General features: G+C 39.7%; 2 protein-coding genes across 9 annotated transcripts in view; both read right to left on the bottom strand.

Annotated features, from left to right (window-relative positions):
• ABCA4 (ATP binding cassette subfamily A member 4) overlaps nt 1-7,226 on the bottom strand; it is an 84,609-nt gene extending 77,383 nt beyond the window's left edge. For 2 of the 5 annotated variants that reach the window (XM_027814424.2, XM_027814425.2), the window contains exon 1: nt 6,554-6,935. The gene's annotated coding sequence lies outside the window, so the exon portion shown is untranslated. Of the gene's footprint in view, nt 1-1,045; nt 1,179-6,553 lie in introns of all 5 variants that reach the window. The other 3 variants (XM_027814423.2, XR_008734763.1, XM_027814422.2) reach the window with 3 other exon arrangements.
• A 1,730-nt stretch (nt 7,227-8,956) lies between these two features.
• ARHGAP29 (Rho GTPase activating protein 29) overlaps nt 8,957-17,754 on the bottom strand; it is a 53,440-nt gene continuing 44,642 nt past the window's right edge. For 3 of the 4 annotated variants that reach the window (XM_055724872.1, XM_055724874.1, XM_027814391.2), the window contains 10 exons: nt 17,546-17,674; nt 17,276-17,374; nt 15,613-15,776; nt 15,174-15,362; nt 14,864-15,001; nt 13,116-13,348; nt 12,002-12,308; nt 11,724-11,832; nt 11,238-11,357; nt 8,957-10,839 (listed from right to left, as the gene is read on the bottom strand). In XM_055724872.1, the coding sequence (XP_055580847.1) occupies nt 9,941-10,839; nt 11,238-11,357; nt 11,724-11,832; nt 12,002-12,308; nt 13,116-13,348; nt 14,864-15,001; nt 15,174-15,362; nt 15,613-15,776; nt 17,276-17,374; nt 17,546-17,674 (2,387 nt within the window). In that variant the 3' untranslated portion in view covers nt 8,957-9,940. The remainder of the gene's footprint in view (nt 10,840-11,237; nt 11,358-11,723; nt 11,833-12,001; nt 12,309-13,115; nt 13,349-14,863; nt 15,002-15,173; nt 15,363-15,612; nt 15,777-17,275; nt 17,375-17,545; nt 17,675-17,754) is intronic. The other variant, XM_055724873.1, reaches the window with a different exon arrangement.

The following is a 17,754-nucleotide window of genomic DNA, read 5'->3' as shown; positions in this document are numbered from 1 at the left end:
ATCTTAATGAGAGATTCCCTAACAGTATAGAGAGTCTTAGCTCATGTTCCTAAATCTCTCACTATGTATGACATACCTGCACCATCCTGTAACTTTCACTACTATTATTGAGAAAATTTGTAGTGCAAGACCATAAATGGGAATAGGATTGCCAGATAAAATGGCTGTTAGAATTTGCTCTGGAAAATCCAGCTATTATTCTGAGACTAAAAATATAAGTAGTAAAGAAGCCAAAACAAACAACTTTGAGAGAAAAACAGGGCAGTAAGGTTATCCCGATTGTGCTTGCAATTTAACTTTCAAGGTTTTTTACATTAAACCTTGCTAGTTACATTTGTTGATAGTAATGGGGAGAGACATTCCTTATAAAGAGGAGAAACTCAGTCAACTTAATTAATATGCACAAAGTGTGAAAGGAATTTGTCTTTAAGAAAGCAACTACTAGACTGATTACCAAGGTTAAGACTCTGCTAAATGAGTCAGAATTTAAAAGTACTTTTCCTTTTGGCCTAAACCAAGCTGTTAATGCCATATGGCATTAGTTATGGCATTAGTACATGATGAGCAATCAACATATAAAAAAGGTTCTATTTTACTCATCAGACACACCTTAGAATTGCCTCTAATTTTAGGATGAACAAGAATGCATTTATATATCCCCAGACTGCTTTGTTTATAACACCTGCACTAGGTGCTAAAGGGAAAGAACCTTGCTTTCCTAAATAGAACAGCTTCACAGATGTGTTGAAGTGCATTAACCTTATACTGCTTAGAAATCTGAATTAGGCAGGTGAACATGAGACAAAAGCGTAGAAAAAAAAGAACTTAATGTAATCAGAAGGCACTAGAGACAAGACTCAGATTCTCTAGCAGCACAGAATGAATAAATAATAATTAATTTTCAGTCCTGAAATATCCCTTCCTATCTGGGCATTACTCAGACAGACAACACAGAATTGTGTGCTTAAGACTCAAGCTCTACTAATTTAAGTAGAGCAAAACACTATAATAAAATAATTGAGTAGGATCATGATAAAAACAGTACCTAGCAATAACGTGTTGAGAACTCCACTTGGGCTCAGGAAGTACCAGAGCTTCGAGGGTGATTAATCATGGTGGGGATCTACATTCTTTAAAGGCAGCACCCTGCTCACAAAATCAGTGGTGGCTTGAGACAGCTGCAATTAGAAACAGCACAGGCACTAGAAGAAGCTCAGTTTCCAAAAAACCAAAGTTTATTAACATAGATATTAACCCCCTCCTAAAACCAGAAGAAGTCCCCCACACTTATGAACTGTTGATTCAGTTTTTCATTAAGACGCTAATGCAAATTATGACTGTTACTATTTAGAACGGCAAATGCTTGCTGCCTTGAAGACAACATGCTCAAGGGATGTGACATATCCACGGCATATGAAAATCTGTGTTTTGTTGATTTTCCTTTTGCAGGAACTGATTTTCTTTCCAGGGTGCTGACTGTAAGGGCCAACAAAATTAACTTGGTTATAAAACCAGCATACTATTGAAGTTTAGGAAGACACTTACAAAGCCCCAACTCAAGAAAATAAAAAAAAACCACTTATTTTTTTACTTTTTTCTCTTTTTTTTCCCTCAGCAGTTCACACTACAACATGGATGACTTGCTCTCTGCATTCAGAAAGAAAACTCATATATTTGTTGACAGAAGACAAGAAAGTGAAATAAATAATTGGTTACACCAGTCATTACTGCTAGTTTTGATACACAGTATAATAAACTTAAATACTGATTTTAGATCAATAGAAATAAATTAATTTTTACATTTAAAAATCCTAATTTTTCACAGTTCAATCCTATCTTACAACATCCAGGACATAACCAGAAGAAAAAACCAAGAGTTAAAAATATCTTTAAACAATTAAGTAATAAAAAAAAAGGCCTTTCCTTTTTCTGGCTTTTGCATTTCAGCAAGGAAATATGGTGACAGCTTTTATCACCTAGACCTTCTTGCTAGACAGCACATATTCTAGTGTTACAGCTGGAATCACAAAAAGGTGTCTGGGTTAGTAACCAAGTTAACCATTTATTTCTCAGCTGATAGTGCAGGAGGCTGAAGACACTCATGCCGTGAATCAGATATTTCTGTATTTCACTTTATAAGAGGTAACAGTAACGTCTAGAAATGAAGCAAGCAAATTAACATCACGTAAAGTTTCATATTTTGACTGGCTGCCAACAATAAACAATAGCTCTTCCCTGACTTTATCCTGGACGTTCAGTAGAACATTCCTGGCCTCCAGATTATCAACAGCAGTTTGCAAAGGGTCCTCTTACCCTGCTTACACTGTATCAATTACACTTTACTATCAAAAGTTATCAAGAATTTCTCTCAACTGAGTATTTCTTTAAGCCATTGTTTTCTGAATTTAGTCATTACTTGTAGTATGTTCCTGCTTTTCCTGAGGAGCCTAAGCTCCCAGGGTACTGACATATCACAGCCTTCCTCACTACCATCAGGTTAAGAACACTGCAACATGTTCATTCATTCTCAAATTCTTTAATGATATCATGACAAACAAGCGTCACCCTCATTAAGTTTATTAGCATTCTTTCAATTGTATGCCTGCTGATATGACAGAAGTCTTTCCCACTACTTCAAAACTTAGTTCATAAGATTTTCAATACTTCCTCTAAGCTCCAATTGTTTCATGAACATGGCACAAGTGGGTTTTGTTTTAGGGTTTTTTTTTCTATTGGAGACAACATTTTAGAGACTGGTAATTCCTTCTAGGCTTTCTAGACAAATCAGAACTGCAGTAACTGGAGAAGACTATTTTTTTCACCCCATTCATTTTCAAAAATTTTTCTGACAAAATTAACATCCTTGCTGTTACTATACTTCCCTTGTGAAAGGCCTGGGAAGTTTGTTCTTGTAACATCTGCATGTGCAGAAATATAGCTAGTTTAGTACGTTTCTTCATGGACTGTCATTCTCTTAAGAATAGAGACAGCAAGACACAGAAGTAACTTTCACAAAACTGCAGGAGAGGAAAAAATATCACTCTTCTCATCTGATCTTTGATTTTATATTTTCTAGAATTTCTAAAATGTCATCAAGCTGCAAGCTCACATAGAAACGTACTAAGCTAAATACAACATGACCTTATGTGTGTGCAGTCTCAGACTTCCAGAGATGCTTTCAGAAAGGCTTTCAACAAGCTCTGCCCTACTTCAACTAATATTCACTAAATCAAGCTACATATTATTATTAAATAGCTTATTTCACATCTCCAATGTAAATTACCCTCAAGTAGCATGATCAGATCCAGAAGCAAAAAAGCACTGGGTGAACACTGCATTGTTTACAGATTTTCATCTGTAAGGGTTGAAAGACACAGCAGTACAGCAAAACCTCCCACCAGTGCTCACACTAGGCAATGGCTCTGTATAAGTATCGTTAAATCCTCCCTCACTGCCTCGCTGTGACTGTTTTTCTAAGCAGAAGTTGAGCACCAATCCACCCTCCGTTATTTAAAACAATAAAAAAAGAAACATGCAAACACTGTCACATCCTTCTTCGCAGGGCTTTGAGGGGACCTTTGAGGATCCTCCACAAAACTTCATTTCACTGCATTTAGCAGTCGACAGGATTACACCACACCACACTGCAGCTCTGACAGCAGAGCACTGCACTCAGCACACTGCCTTCTTCCCAGTGCCGTGTCAGGACCTTCAAGCCTCCACACAGATTCACCACCTAAACCACTGATTTTAACCTGGCTTCCTGCATGAAGGAAGATGTGGCAACCTCCTCTTTTACAAGTGGCTTTAATCTAATTTCTGTGGACGTATGTTCGTATCTCAGCTAAGACTCACACTGCTGCCATCTTGACAAGGGGCTTTACAAAGTCATAGAGGGAAGTCCGCTCTGATTAATGGCAGTGCAAAGCAGAGAAACTACTGCTGCTGCTGATCAGCTGCAGACTATATGTTTAAGCGCTATGATTGTGTCTGAGGCAATATCTAACAATTTTATTCAGCAAACAAACATTTTAACTCTGAGATTCTAAGTAATTTTAAGAAAATGGATCCGTTTTGGCTGCCTGCATGTACACAGACAGCTCTAACAGATTAAACTAATCTCTCCTAATTAGATTTTTTACATCACAATTGGATGATGGTAGGATATATTTGTTTTCTATGTTCAGGCTGTGCCTGTGACCCATTTTTCCTCTGTAAAGCATGGGATCTTTGAAAGTAAACAGAGAGAGCTTATGTAAAGCCTATCATTTCACATGGGATGGGGAAAATACAGTTCAGTTTATGGAGCACACTGCACAGTTTCTCTGGTAGCTCTACCCACAGTTGTCACTATTAGGGTTTTCCTAATGATCTGTAGTTTGCTGCCAGTAGTAGCAAAAAAGGAGGCATTCCATGTACTTATCAGAACATAATGAAAGCACTGAGTGGCAAGAGATATGGTGATAGTTCTTGCATCATTCCTGCAATAGATATGTAATAACATAAAAGTTCCCTGTGATGTACCTCATGAACACATACATGCAATACCTCAAGTCATATGGTATGTGTGTTCCGTTACCCCTTCACCTACATACACCATAGTTTTAACAGCTGTTTTAAAAGCCAGCATTTTACTACTTTTCTTATTTCCAAGCTTATTCCGGACACTTGACTACAAAGTCAGATCTGGTTAAATGCTGTTTGTTCAGCAAACTACGAAAACATCACTAGTAAACTCTCCAGCAACACAACCAAAGATTTCCCTAAAATGAACAGAATTTAAAAATTACTTGAAAAGAAAGCTTTGAAAATATGCACACTCATGCGTACCGGGTGTGCCCATGGGCCAACACTTCTAATTTTCAGGAATAAAGCTTTCCAGCATTATGACAAATTCTTAACTGGCAAGATGTTTTTTCTTATACGCGTCACCAGACACAGTCTCACGAGAGAGCTAGCACAATTAATGCCAACACAATTTTACCCAGGCAAACTGTAGGAGTGTGCATGTGTAAATGTATCTTAAATAAACAGATACACCTGTGTGTACGTAAAGAAAGTTACACATATGCAGGCTGGGGGTTTCTGAGTTAAGCTTTTCACCCAGCTACCTTAAACAGGTGGGGAGAACACAAGCTGAAGGTTTATAAATTTTTCCTAATGTGTTTCAGAGGTTTCCCTCCATAAAAGAGTAACCTGAAGGACAAGAATGGAAACTTCTGGCAAACTGGGGTCAAATGATATTTCTTAGATAAGGCTGCTGTAAAAGAGTTAAAGAAAGGAGTTGGAAAGCGAGGAAACTAGTTGTACCACTTGAATAGATGGCAAAGAACACGATGCCAAGAAGTGAGTATACCCAGAAACTGGTGGAAGCTGTATTATTCACAAGGTCAGTGATAGAATCGTTCAAGGACAGTGCTGACAAGAAACCAGACAGAATAAGAAAAGGCCCAGTGAAACGTCCATTTGAAAGGTGCATTTCTAAGAAAAGACAATCAGAATTGGCAGACTCCTCCACACATCAAACACAGGGAAATGTGGCGTCTTGAACAGATCCTGACCATGTCCAAACCCAGTGTTGGGCTAATCGCCTCAATCTGGCTTTAAACAAGCACGAAGGATACTAAGTGCAAACTCAGAAGGCATGTTTTCTACTTCTGCTGTAAGCCAGTTTACTTCACAGACACTCTTCTGACATCCACCAGCATAAGGACTGAGGAGTGAGGCCTTTCCTAGCATTCACCTTCTTCCAACATTTTACATTCTGTAAGATTTGGGATGGCTTTTCCTTCTACCTGTGAGTAAAATCACTTTTCAAGGATCCCACACATCTCTCAATTAGAATCAGAACAACTCTCTCTCTTACAAAATTAAGTGGGCACACAGAATATTTTATTGAGAAAGGCTTGTCTCCAAAGCATCCTTCTGTGAAACTTATTTCCACATTGACATTTATATAAAAATAGCATTATCTGTAAATATCAGACATCCCCCCATCCCAAACTTTGCTAGTAGAAAGTTGAAATGGTTTCAAATGTCCCGTTTTCCCAACATATTAAGTCCAGGTGTATGCTGACAAGTAGGATGGCCCAGCGAGGCAGATTTATAGTGTAACAGTGAGTGCTGAGACCCAGCACCCACAGATGATGTGTCTGGGGGTTACTTCAGATGATCTCCAATCTGGCCCCATGGACTGAATGTGCATTAGCAGCTGCCGCACATCAGGTACACTGCTGAAGCACATGTTCCAGTTTAGTCTTATCCAAAAAGGATAAAGTTTGTGTGCTCTGAGATCACTCTGTATGGTGAACCACAGTGGCATGTAAAGGAGTCACTTCAAAAGCAGAAACATGCTCCGAACTAAGTTGCCAATGTTAGCGGACCCACACTAACTGCCTTCACAGAGCCTTTTGTGTCAGCTTTCAGAGGAACTCCGTTAGGCCTCTGCTACATAGACTACAGAAGCTAAAGAACTAATAGATTTACAAGCAAGGCAAGGAGTTCTTAAATCGAAGCAATAAAACTCCTGGAAAACTTACCACAAAAATCTTACCTCATGTGCGAGCGCTGCTGTGCTATGGGAAAGGGAAAGGTTTCTGAAGGAATATTCAGCTTGGTTGCAGAGAAACACATATCTTAGAGGCAGTTTGTGCTTGCAGAGTAACACTGCTCAGTTTTAAGGAGATTGTTTTAATCCCCTACTTGATACAGAACAGCTCAATCTGCAAGTTTAAAGGCTCCTGAATAAAAATCCTCCCAAATATCCAGTATGACCAGCACAAACACAACAGTCTGCACTAGGGGCTACTTCCGAAGGCGTTTCTTCAGATCTGAACAAACCCTGTATTTGAAAAGATGGTCTCAGAAGGGTAGTTCTGGTAGCATAGGGGCCCTGCTAAACAAACAGCTGTCATGACTAATTAGGTCAGTGACTTATGGAAGTCGGTACTCTGCCAAAGCTTTAAGAGGGATGAGGCAGCGCATTACGACTTCAGAAAACGCAATTACCAAGCAAATCTGACACAGAAAGGTTTCTTCCGCAGAGGACAAACCGCAGGGTGCTGGCATGACCCAGAGCCTGTCACTTGGGGCAGGTGGGTGGAATTACTGCGATTCAGCTGGAGAGAAGCCATTTCAAACACAAAACCTAGGGAAATCAGCATCAGAACCTAAAGAAACAATAGGGCCCATTAGGAACATTTCCAGTCGAAAAGAAAGCCTAAGTCTTTTCCCCCCGGCTGCCGGCTCTGCCGCCGCGGCCAGTCACGTCCCTCCTCAAGCCGCCGCCTCAGCGCCCGGCGCCCCCAGCCCCCCCAGCCCGCGATGGCGGGAGGCGGCCACGCCCGCCGCGCCGCTTCCTCACACGCAGGGGAAGGCGCGGAAGGCCCCAGGGCACCAGCCCCAACCCAACACAGCCCTGACATCAAGCTGCAAACGTTTACAAAAGTCTGCGAACAAGTCACACACCGGCCCCTGACCCGCTGCCTCGCAGGCCCCTGCAGGCTGCCCCGTCCCTCAGCGTGGCGGGAAGGTTCTGGAAGAACTCTGGCCACCACCCCGCAGGCGCTCCTGTGCTGGCACTGTGCTGGGCAGCAGGGTCACAGCTCCTAAGCTTCCAAGGTTTTCATTTCGAAAGAAGTGCGCTTCCTCCTTCAGTTGCATTGCATGAAGAGTCAAAGGCATTACAAACCAGCGGCGTGCATAATTCTTTTGAAAGCGATGAGTTTTTCATAAAATAATGGGGTTTTATGAGCCACCTGTGCACCCCCACGCACAGCACGCAGCGGGGTGCAGCGCTCCCCGGCTCCCAGCTGAACCCACCAGTAGCTGCCCAGCTATGGGAAAACACTGAACGAAGAACCAGGGCAGATTTAAAACAGCAGAAACCTTTCACACTAGCAAAACACGGAAGCAGATGGTACATAAAAAGCAATATGGTAACTGCCAGTAACTGGCATTACGACTTGGCTGATGTTCATCTGTTTCTCACAGGTGAGTATAGGCTCCCTGATCCTCCATCACTGCAGCCTGCTCTGGCAAGTACTGGAGACCCTCCATCCAACTAGAGGAACAGCTTTTAATTATAACCTCAAGCTATTAGCATGTTCAGTGCTAGACATATGCTAAAACACTTTAAAATATAGTGAGACAATAGATTTCATGGTAGTTAACAAATAAATTAGCTATCTCATAGCCCTGATCTGTCCTGACCAGCACTACCCTTTCACAGCTGTGCTATGAGGTTCTGATACAACACCTGTAATGTTTCATTAATGCTATTTGCTGCTCCTTAACCAGTTGTGTGGGGTCTCCTTCCTCCTCCATTTTCTAAGTGGAACAAACTATGTCAAGAAGCCTTTATCCCTCCTCTCATTTTATTATGCAACTCACAATACCAGTCTGGGCAGATGGAACCTTCAGATTTTCCGTAGTATGAGGCAGCTCCCCAAAGGAAGGGCTCCGAGCATGGCCAGGGCAGCCCAGTGGTGGCAAGGGCTTTGCCAAGAGTGCAAGCCACGCTTCTGTGGAAACGTGACAAGGAATCAGAAGTTCAGCGTTGCGGGTTTAGTATCTTTTGCTCTGGAAACTGAAATCAGATTACGCCCACTGAATGCAGCGTGGGATTTTATCTGGGATATTTTGGGAAAAAGGATAAAGGGAATGCAGTAGGAAAGCCCAGCGTATTTTACGTTGTAAAAGCAGAAAAGCAATTCTTTGCTTTTCGTGTCCTCCAAGAGCCTTCTTGGTACTTATATCAGTAGCGATTACCAGGCTACAATAACTGTACTCTATAGTATGTGAGAGAGGGTCAAGCTAATTGTAATCTCATTGAGAAAAGCATACCACCCCCCATCCCCAGAAGACAGATGCAGCAGAGTACTATCCTATTACAAAGGCCAAATGTCTGTATTTTAATAAGTTAGAAAAAATCCAGATATGGAAGCCATAGAGTCACTGAAATGTTAACAAGTTAATATATTTTAAAGCAAATAACACAGTGTACACATAAAAACCATTTAATACAAAGTGAAAACCATTAGATGCACCAACTAATGCAGATTTTTGGTTATTTTCAGTTCTTTCACTGAAACTTGGAAGCAATGCTCTTCATTTCAGTTACACCAGGTTAAGTAGTGAAACTGATCTACAGCAAGCAAATCACTGCCTTTTCATTCACCTGGGAAAAACAGCACCACCGCAACTGACAGTCTCTCCACAAGGCCATCCCAATGAAACAGGCTGTGCACATTTGCCCCACTCGCTAAGCTATACAAGAAACCAGATGTGGATTGATTGCTGCTTCTAAATAGTAAAGCTCAGTAAGTGCATCCTTGCTGTACAAAAAATAATAATAAAGTGACAACATAGGAGACTGGCAACAGATAACCATGTCTGCCTAAAATATACACATATGGTACATAATTATGGGGCATGCTGGCCAGTACGTAAGTCTGTTCAGGAGCAAAGCTTTAATTGCACAGATTAGAACACCGAACAAATGCTTTTACAGAACAAAGCACAAGCTTTGGTTTATGCTTAGACACTGAATGTTAAACCTTCCATTTTTATTATAATGTCTATTATGAAAAATGGCTCCTTTCACTGCTACACGCAATAGTTGTTTCTCTATGGGTAAGTACTCCAATTCCATACAATGAAATGAAGATCAGTGCCTTATTTGATGAACCCATTAGCTGTATCTAGACTGGGAATGCATTAAATCTTTATGAAAAGCTACTGAATTACAAAAAAGCTTGACTTAATTCTTTCACAATTCCCTAGCCCTCCCCCCCCATTTTTAAAATGCTGCATATATAAAAATAACTTCAATATGGCACAAAAGTAGGATTCTCAAGGGAAGGCAAAGGATAAAGGGGCAAAGGGAAGCCTCCACTGGCAACATCAACAAATTGCATGCAGTCCAAGAGGAATTTGCAGCCTATACAAAATGAGCTTCCCTGTGTTCCAGTTCCTGGATCCTTTTTGGTCTGAGTCTCTGGTAAGTAGGCTTCAGATCTGTGGGGTGAGTGTCTTCTGAGCTAGTTTTTTGTTCATTTGTGTTTTGTTCAGTATCACCTGATGGAATTGCAGAGCTCCTAGCCTGTTTCACAGTATTATCCTGGTGAAGCACAGAGCTAGCACTGGCTGGTGCACATGCTTTAGCAGAAGAACCCTCTTCATTTTGTTTTGATTTGTTCGAGGGTGGTTTATAAAAGGTCCCTGGGGGTGGTTGCAATGTTCTTGGTGCTCTAAAGGCAGCAAGAGGACTGGCATCAGGACCATTCCCTTCTGTTGCAGTCCTTCCTGACCTGACAGAAACAGAATATGGCTTACTAGGAAGCATGGCATTAGCTGCACTATTACCAGTGCTGCATGACGAAGATAAAGCACTTGCAGTTCCACTCTCAAGTGCTCGGTTCTCCTGGGGCACATTAGTCACAATCATTGCTGTCCTTGATGTGATATCATACTGTTTATATTGCTTGTCCCAAGTTTTTCGCAGCATCTGGGTGTCATAACAAGGAATTCTGCAGCAGGTATTAACAGCAGGGAGTGCCCTCACCTCTGAAACTTCTTCAATAGTAGGGCTCCTGCCAAGCTTCTCTGGACTTACTGCTCCTGCATTTCGTGAATTTCTTTCATTCAAAACACATGGAGGAAGTATTCGGTCTACAGGTAGGCTCACAGGGCGAGTAGCTGGTTTTGTCCTTGGAACCCGCAATGGAACTTTGGTAATCTGACGGTTAGATTTTGCAGGAAATAAGTTAATTTTACAGCTGTCTTCACCTAGAGAAACAAATGAATCATTTCTCTCTGAAGCTGGACTCGCAGCATCACCTAGAAACACAAAGAGATGTGACAATCTTTACAGCAAATAAAGAGAAATCAGCAAACTTTTGCCAACAGAATATGAACTTTAGTAAAACACATATTGTACAGACATAAACAAGGAAAACATGAAGGAGAAAACAGGCCAAAGAGAGAGTGCACTTTTTGTCTGATGCTTTCCCATCCCTGAATATTTTCAGTTTTAATAATGTTTCAGAATGTTGCGCTATTAATGTACAGGACATGACTGAACTGGAAACACCAGCTGAAAATCAGTATCTAATTAAAAGAGATCATGTACAGTTACTCCTAAATAGATGAAATCATGTGTATGTTAAAACAAAACACTGTAGCAGCACAAGCAGATAAACAGAAAAAAATATCTTATAGAAGATAGGTTAACAAACCTGGCTTTTTTGGAGCAGAAACATTAATATCCAAAATGCTGGTAGCTGATGATTCTATCAGAGAATTACTCTTCCCAGAGCCTTCTGGTTTAGTTCCAGTGAGTGGCAATGATACATATTCTGGGGGACAGGAAATGGTCAAAACATGTTAACTGCTGGATACTGGTTTGCAGCATCATTGTGGATTTCAGGAATCCAGTGTCACAGCACAATTATATATTTTTTTTCTTAAAAAGGGAGAAAGCAAAAAACACCATTGTATTCTCTTACCAAATACTTTACGCTGATTCCATAAACACAGGTTTCTTGAAAGCCTTTAGAAAGATTTAACTCTCTGTTCCTCTTACAAAGATAAAACAGCATATCAAGCAGTGATAAGAGCGTTTTATCACATGCTTCTGTCTAAATTGAAGGGCTGCATCCACTATAATCCAATGTATGCATGACTGCTTATTCACCCACCCCAGGACTTTAAAGTGCACTAACCAGTTACAGATGTATCTACTTGTTCTTTTGTATTCTTGCTGTTGTTCGACTCCAAAACCAATGTAGCTGTTTCTGAAGCTCTGCTTTCACTTGGAGCTATCAGAATACCCTGTTAACAAGAGTCAGAGCAGAAGTAAATGAGAACTCAAGAGGAAAGGCACTTCTTAAAAAAAATGACAAATATTTAACAGAAATGTGCTCTGGAATGCTGCAGCGTTTGACATGGAAGTTAAGATGGCACAGGTAACATTGAGGCAACACAAGAAAAAGTTACTCACTTCCTTCACAGCAACAAATGACTTCCTCTGCTGCTGTGGCTCCCTCTCTTGTGCTGATACAGCAGCTCTGACTGTAATGGCAGCTTCTTCAGACTGAGATGTGCTCAGAAGTGGTTTCAATGAAACATCAAATATCTTTTCATAGTACATGATGAGCAGCTCCACCACCCGGGCCTGGTAAGGGTAATCCACAAGTGATGACAAAGAAACCGTAGCATCTGTTTGACGCGGCCTGATCAGAGTTGGGCCAAATATTATGCCAAGGTTACTGGCTGACATTTTATTTTCATCAGACTGTTCTGTAACCCTGCGTAAAGAAGGAAAAAAAAAACAACCAACAAACCAAACCCCCAAGAGTTAGAGGGTTTTACTACTTCAGAAGTATTTTAGATATTAAAATATTCTGTCTAAAGAGACTAAAAGACAATAAAAAACCAAAGGTGAGTTTGGTAGGTGGGAAGACTCTTCAGTGCAGCCTGCATTTAACAACAGCTTGGACTAGGCACTTTCCACACAGGCTGTTTTTATGTCCTACTCTGTTAATGTTATTAGGGGCTATTTGGAATTTTTGGGCTTGGGGAAAAGAACGTCTCTCTCATTCTAAATAATAATACACCTGTAGCCCAATATTACCCATTTTTATTGGTAGTCATCATCTTGGTGCATCCTCATTATACATCATCAATACAGTCCAGCATTTGGACAACAAGGAAGTGAAATGTAATTGGAGAATGGTTATTAACAGACATGAGACAAGTTTCAATTTTCTGTTAATAGCCACCAAATCACTGCCCTGACTGGGCCATATCCTCATTTAAATCACACCTAGGTCCCTGCAGCTGCCACTAGTTACCACCTGCTGACTGCAACGTTAGAAGAGAATGTTAGCAGAGAATCAAGAGTAATTGATTCCTTCCCTCCTTTCTTTCCATTTCATATTCTTCTCTCACCTTAGAATTCATTACACAGGAAAGAAACAGCAACAGAACAATGTTTTCTAAGGTGTATGTGACTTCTTCCTCTACAGTTATCAAAAGGGTACAAGAACTCCCTAGTACGCAGCATGTAACAGTTTATTCTTCAACATCAGTTTGCATTTTAAGTCTTTTCTCACCTGTGAAGGTGTCCAATAAGGTACTGAAGAGTGTTATAGTTTGGTACAGGCAGTTGCTTCAGAAGATCTTTAATTTTAATGATGATCCTATTCAGTTCAATACACATTGACTGTCTTTTCTTTGATCTGGGGCTAGCTTGTTTAGCATCCAATTCCTCATTAACATTCTGGCTTTCTTTTGCAAGTCCAATGAACTCATTGTAAAGCCGAAACAAAATCAAGGGTTCCGGAAGCTGAAGAAATAACAACATTTCAGAAACACACTCAAGCCTGAATTTTAACCACTTTGTTTCTTTCCAGTTTTTCTTCAATTTTGTCTTATCTAGCATCTTTGCTTAGATGATGGCATTGTTTAATCCTTGTTCATTAGCTCAAACCACAGTTTGTCAAATCCAATCCCAGCTAACAATAACACTCCTCCCCTACACCTTTCTCTGGAAATCTTTTGCTAGCCCTTTCCTGCAATAGCTTCAAGACTGAGCATTTATCAATACAGGTACAGATTTCAAGAGGGCGATTGCTGCGAAGGAGGGTGTCACACTGCATATGCATAAATACCATGATAATAGAGCAGTTATACTAGCAAAGACTGGAAAAATAAGTATTGTATGTGGCGTCAAGTTTGGTCCACATTCCATTTTCTTACTCTCTCAGTATGAAAATGAATAATTAATAAAGAAATACAGAAAAGACAAAGCCCTCAAGCCTGACCTGACTATTTGCGTTGCCCAGCTTAGATAAAAACAGAAAATAGGAACACTAGATAAAACTCAAAATGATTAGTTTTAACAGCCTCAAATAGAGTAACTCGGGATTCTGTCTGTAAGTGTCTTAACTGCATGTTTCTAGCACTGCTCCTGCATTTAAAATGAGCAGGTTTACCTAAAACCCACACCAACAGGACAGCTACGAAGGAAGTAATAAGACCAGAAAAAACCACGTTATTTGCCTTCTTTTTTTTAATTATGAGCCTTATTCCTAATACAGTACAGTGCCTCAAACTGGTACCCCAATATGATGTATATAATATGCTACCTTTTTATTTGCTTAAGTAGGAAGAGTACATCTTTGCAATTTTTCAGAAGCACTTAATGGTGATGATCATAGGATTGGAATGCTCATCTCTGACAGCCAGTGTAAGGAAGAGGACAGGACCCTGCAGCTAAGGATTATTCCTTTCAGGGTCAAGTTTTCAGACTGACTCAGAAATCTCACTGGGCAACATCCCAGATTCATTTTTTCAGATACATACTTTTGGGAAACTCAATCACGAAGTTTTAAAGCCCCATTTTGAAAGAAAAAGATGGATGAATCCTCTATAATGAGCACATCATCATGACCATTGTGTTTCATGAAATTTTTGTTAGCATATATTAACAGCAATACATTAGCATCTGTCTGTATGAGGAGGCAAGAATATGGGAGTTTTCAGCTTTACTTAAGACAGGCAAATTCAGTAACCAGAAAGGTTTTAGAAATTAAAGCAAGTGGATAAACAAAAGCTTGTTCTGTGTATGGTACTAATATTTAAAGAGACACTATGCCCAAGTGGAATACAGACTGTAGCACCAGCAGCTTTTCCCCATCCCTGTCATGGGCTCCACGTGAAAATAAAGAAGCCTACTGCAAATACACAATGCGCTCCTTTAATCTTCTGCTGCAGGACTGCTGAAAAAGATTTCTTTTTCCTCTTGTACTGAAGAAATATACTACACTATGGTTTTCTATCTGGCCTCTCAAGTACCTACCTGGCGGAGATACAACTTGAGAACATTGCTGATATCATGTGCATAGAGTTCTGAGAGCTCAACCAAATCCTTTCCATTTTCAAAAGCTTGACAAAGCTTTTCAACTCTTGACTTGGCTCCATTCACACGATATATACCCTGAAATTAAAGGACCAGTACAACTCTGTTTTAATTTGAAAGACAAGTGTTTTAAAAACACAGATGGTATCAACAGTACAGCATTAAAATCTTAAAGACTTTGTTATGTGTGTGTGTGTTTTTTTAAAAAAGATTGTTCATACTTAAGTTTTATAAACAAACTTGAGCATACCTTGACATTGAGCGCTCTGCTTTCGATTTCTGATGTACACTTTTTGATGATGAAAGGAATGCCATCAGGAACATTTTTAGCAGCTTGGGTAAATTCCACTCCAAACAAGTGAAGCCTTCCATGAAGTTTTTTGTGCCCACATTGAATAGCTAAAGTCTCTAAACATTTTTTATGGCATGCAAGCGAACACTACAGGGGAGGAAAAAAAGCACATGGTTTGATACAATCTGACACCATAAGAAATATCTCTGCTGTTTGTCACCCCATATGTGAACAAAAGGAAAGATTTATCAGTCTGTTGTGCTTTTGCTTTAAGTTCACAATGATTCTACAAGCCTCAAAGCCTCTGTACTTCTTATACAGAAAAATAATGCGAGTTTTCAAAAGTCCCAACTTTACATAAATCCCAAGCAGCTATTGGAAGTACTTTATAACTTACCTCCTCACATTCAGCTCCGTGAAATACCACTAAGCTGTCACATTCTCTGCATTTAGATGGAGCTCTCAACTTCCGCAGTTTGTGTGTTTGTGCTGCTTTGGACATATTAGCATTTCTAAAAGGTCCTGGAGAATTTGCAGTTTCAGATGTCAAATCATTTAAACCTGGAGAAAATTTTCCCTGTTTAAGTCATTCTAATAACTACTATTGGGATAGGGTATTCTGATTTTTTAGAACCATGGTGCAGAACACAGAATTCTTAAAGTAATAGCAACTATCAAAGCAAAAACATTTCAATCACAATGAAGCAAAACCATGTTACAGTTTACCTAACAGACACATTACCTATCAAATAATCTTACATAAAAGTAGAATCAAACAATCAGTTTTGCATTTTTAAGTATTTGAGCTTTCTCCTGTACTAATGGTATTGAAAATATTGGGACATTTAATTACAAGCACCCTACAGTTCAGGCAACTATTCATGAAAGTCTCATTCTATGTATCTCAAAATCCTGTACCAGAGAATAAAAAAATGACATTATGGTTTGGCCTGTAATGTTTCTGAAATACTTTAAATAATAATACTTTGCAGCAGGGAAGAATCACCACACGTTCTCATCAGACCCCATTTAAAATAATCATCTCAGTCTCCTATGATAACATCAAGGTATTTTCTAGATGATTCTAAAACAGAATAGCAACAGGTGCTTTTTGTGACCAATTTTTCAAGCAATTTACTTAAAATGCTATTAATAATTCTGTGAACCAAAATCCTTTGTTTTACAGATAAATGTATGAGGCAATTTTAACTTAACTGCCCAGAAAGCTTCTTTAAGGCACAAGTATTGATTAAACAATACCACTCCAAGTGAAAGTTTGCATTAATTAGCATTTTTCCAGGCTTTAAATCTGGATCTAAATTAGTGTTGTTAACCATAGGCTCATTCCTAGAAGGCAAAGTATACGTTTAGGAAATAAGGACTAACTGAAGAATTTCCTAAAGGATTTACTGAGCAAGGGCCACAAATATTTCAGAACTAGTCTGTAAATACTGCTGAATTCCCATAGAATTCTTTCTGATAATCCAGTTATTCAGGTTTCAGTACCTGTGGCAACACTGTCCTCCTACAGTCAAAATTATTTCGAAAATTAGAAATGGTCTGGTCAAATCTGGGGCAGATTACTAAACTTGTTCAGGTAAACTGAAAAGGGTAAAAATCTCTGTTATACCTTAAATGTTTGGATCCACTCTTTCCTAACTCGCCAGTTACCAACTCTCTGTTTCTGTGTATTTCACTTCAAAGTTTAGAAATGATCTTACATACCACAGTGCCATGCAGCTAATTTTAATTGCCAATGTCTGGAGGGGAAGGTTAGTGGATCATTTATGTTTACCTCAGGAGGGTGAAGACACTAGAAATGTTCTAAGGTTGTGCCTATAGTTAGTCTAAACGTATGAAGACAATTTTGCACCACTACATTAAAATGACCTGCAAGTTGTTCAACTCTCAACCTCAACTGGATGCACACTGTATTGAAAAACAACGCTGCTGGCAATCACAGCCTTGTTAACGAACTTTTCTTAAGCACATCAAAAAAAAAAAGCCACACATTAACAAAAAGCATCTTCTGGGGACTTCATGTATGGAAACAACATTACCACAGTCTGAAGGAGATGGTGGCTCTCTTTCATCAAGATCATCTGCAGATGACATAGTACCAGTGGAAGGTGTTCGGGGGAGTCGTCTTTTAAAATCCCCTAGCAAATGAGAAAAATTTTCAGGAAGCTGTAAGTATCAGTTCCACCCAACTGCTCATTTTCATTAGAGGCTCTATCCAACACTTGTTAAACTAACAATGATTTCTCCATTAATGCAAAACAGTCTAAAGAAAAGACTTCAAATTAGTATAGCAGTGAGTGTAGCCGTACCTGGGCTAGCAGATGGAGAATCCATGGACCGTGACTCGCTGCTCCCCCCTGCACTTTCAGAATCACTGCACATTCCTCCACTCTGGTTGCCAACTGACCACGATCTAAATGGTGGTGGCCCTCGTGTCACTTTTCAAAAGAAAACCCGCAAATTCCAAATGTCAAGGATGAAATTACATTATTTTGTTTAAAGACTGTTTATATTCAAA

Source organism: Falco cherrug, chromosome 12, assembly GCF_023634085.1.
Source record: "Falco cherrug isolate bFalChe1 chromosome 12, bFalChe1.pri, whole genome shotgun sequence".
NCBI lineage: Eukaryota > Metazoa > Chordata > Aves > Falconiformes > Falconidae > Falco > Falco cherrug.
The sequence above is the reverse complement of the archived record's forward strand: the minus strand, read 5'-3'. Positions and strand labels throughout refer to the sequence as shown.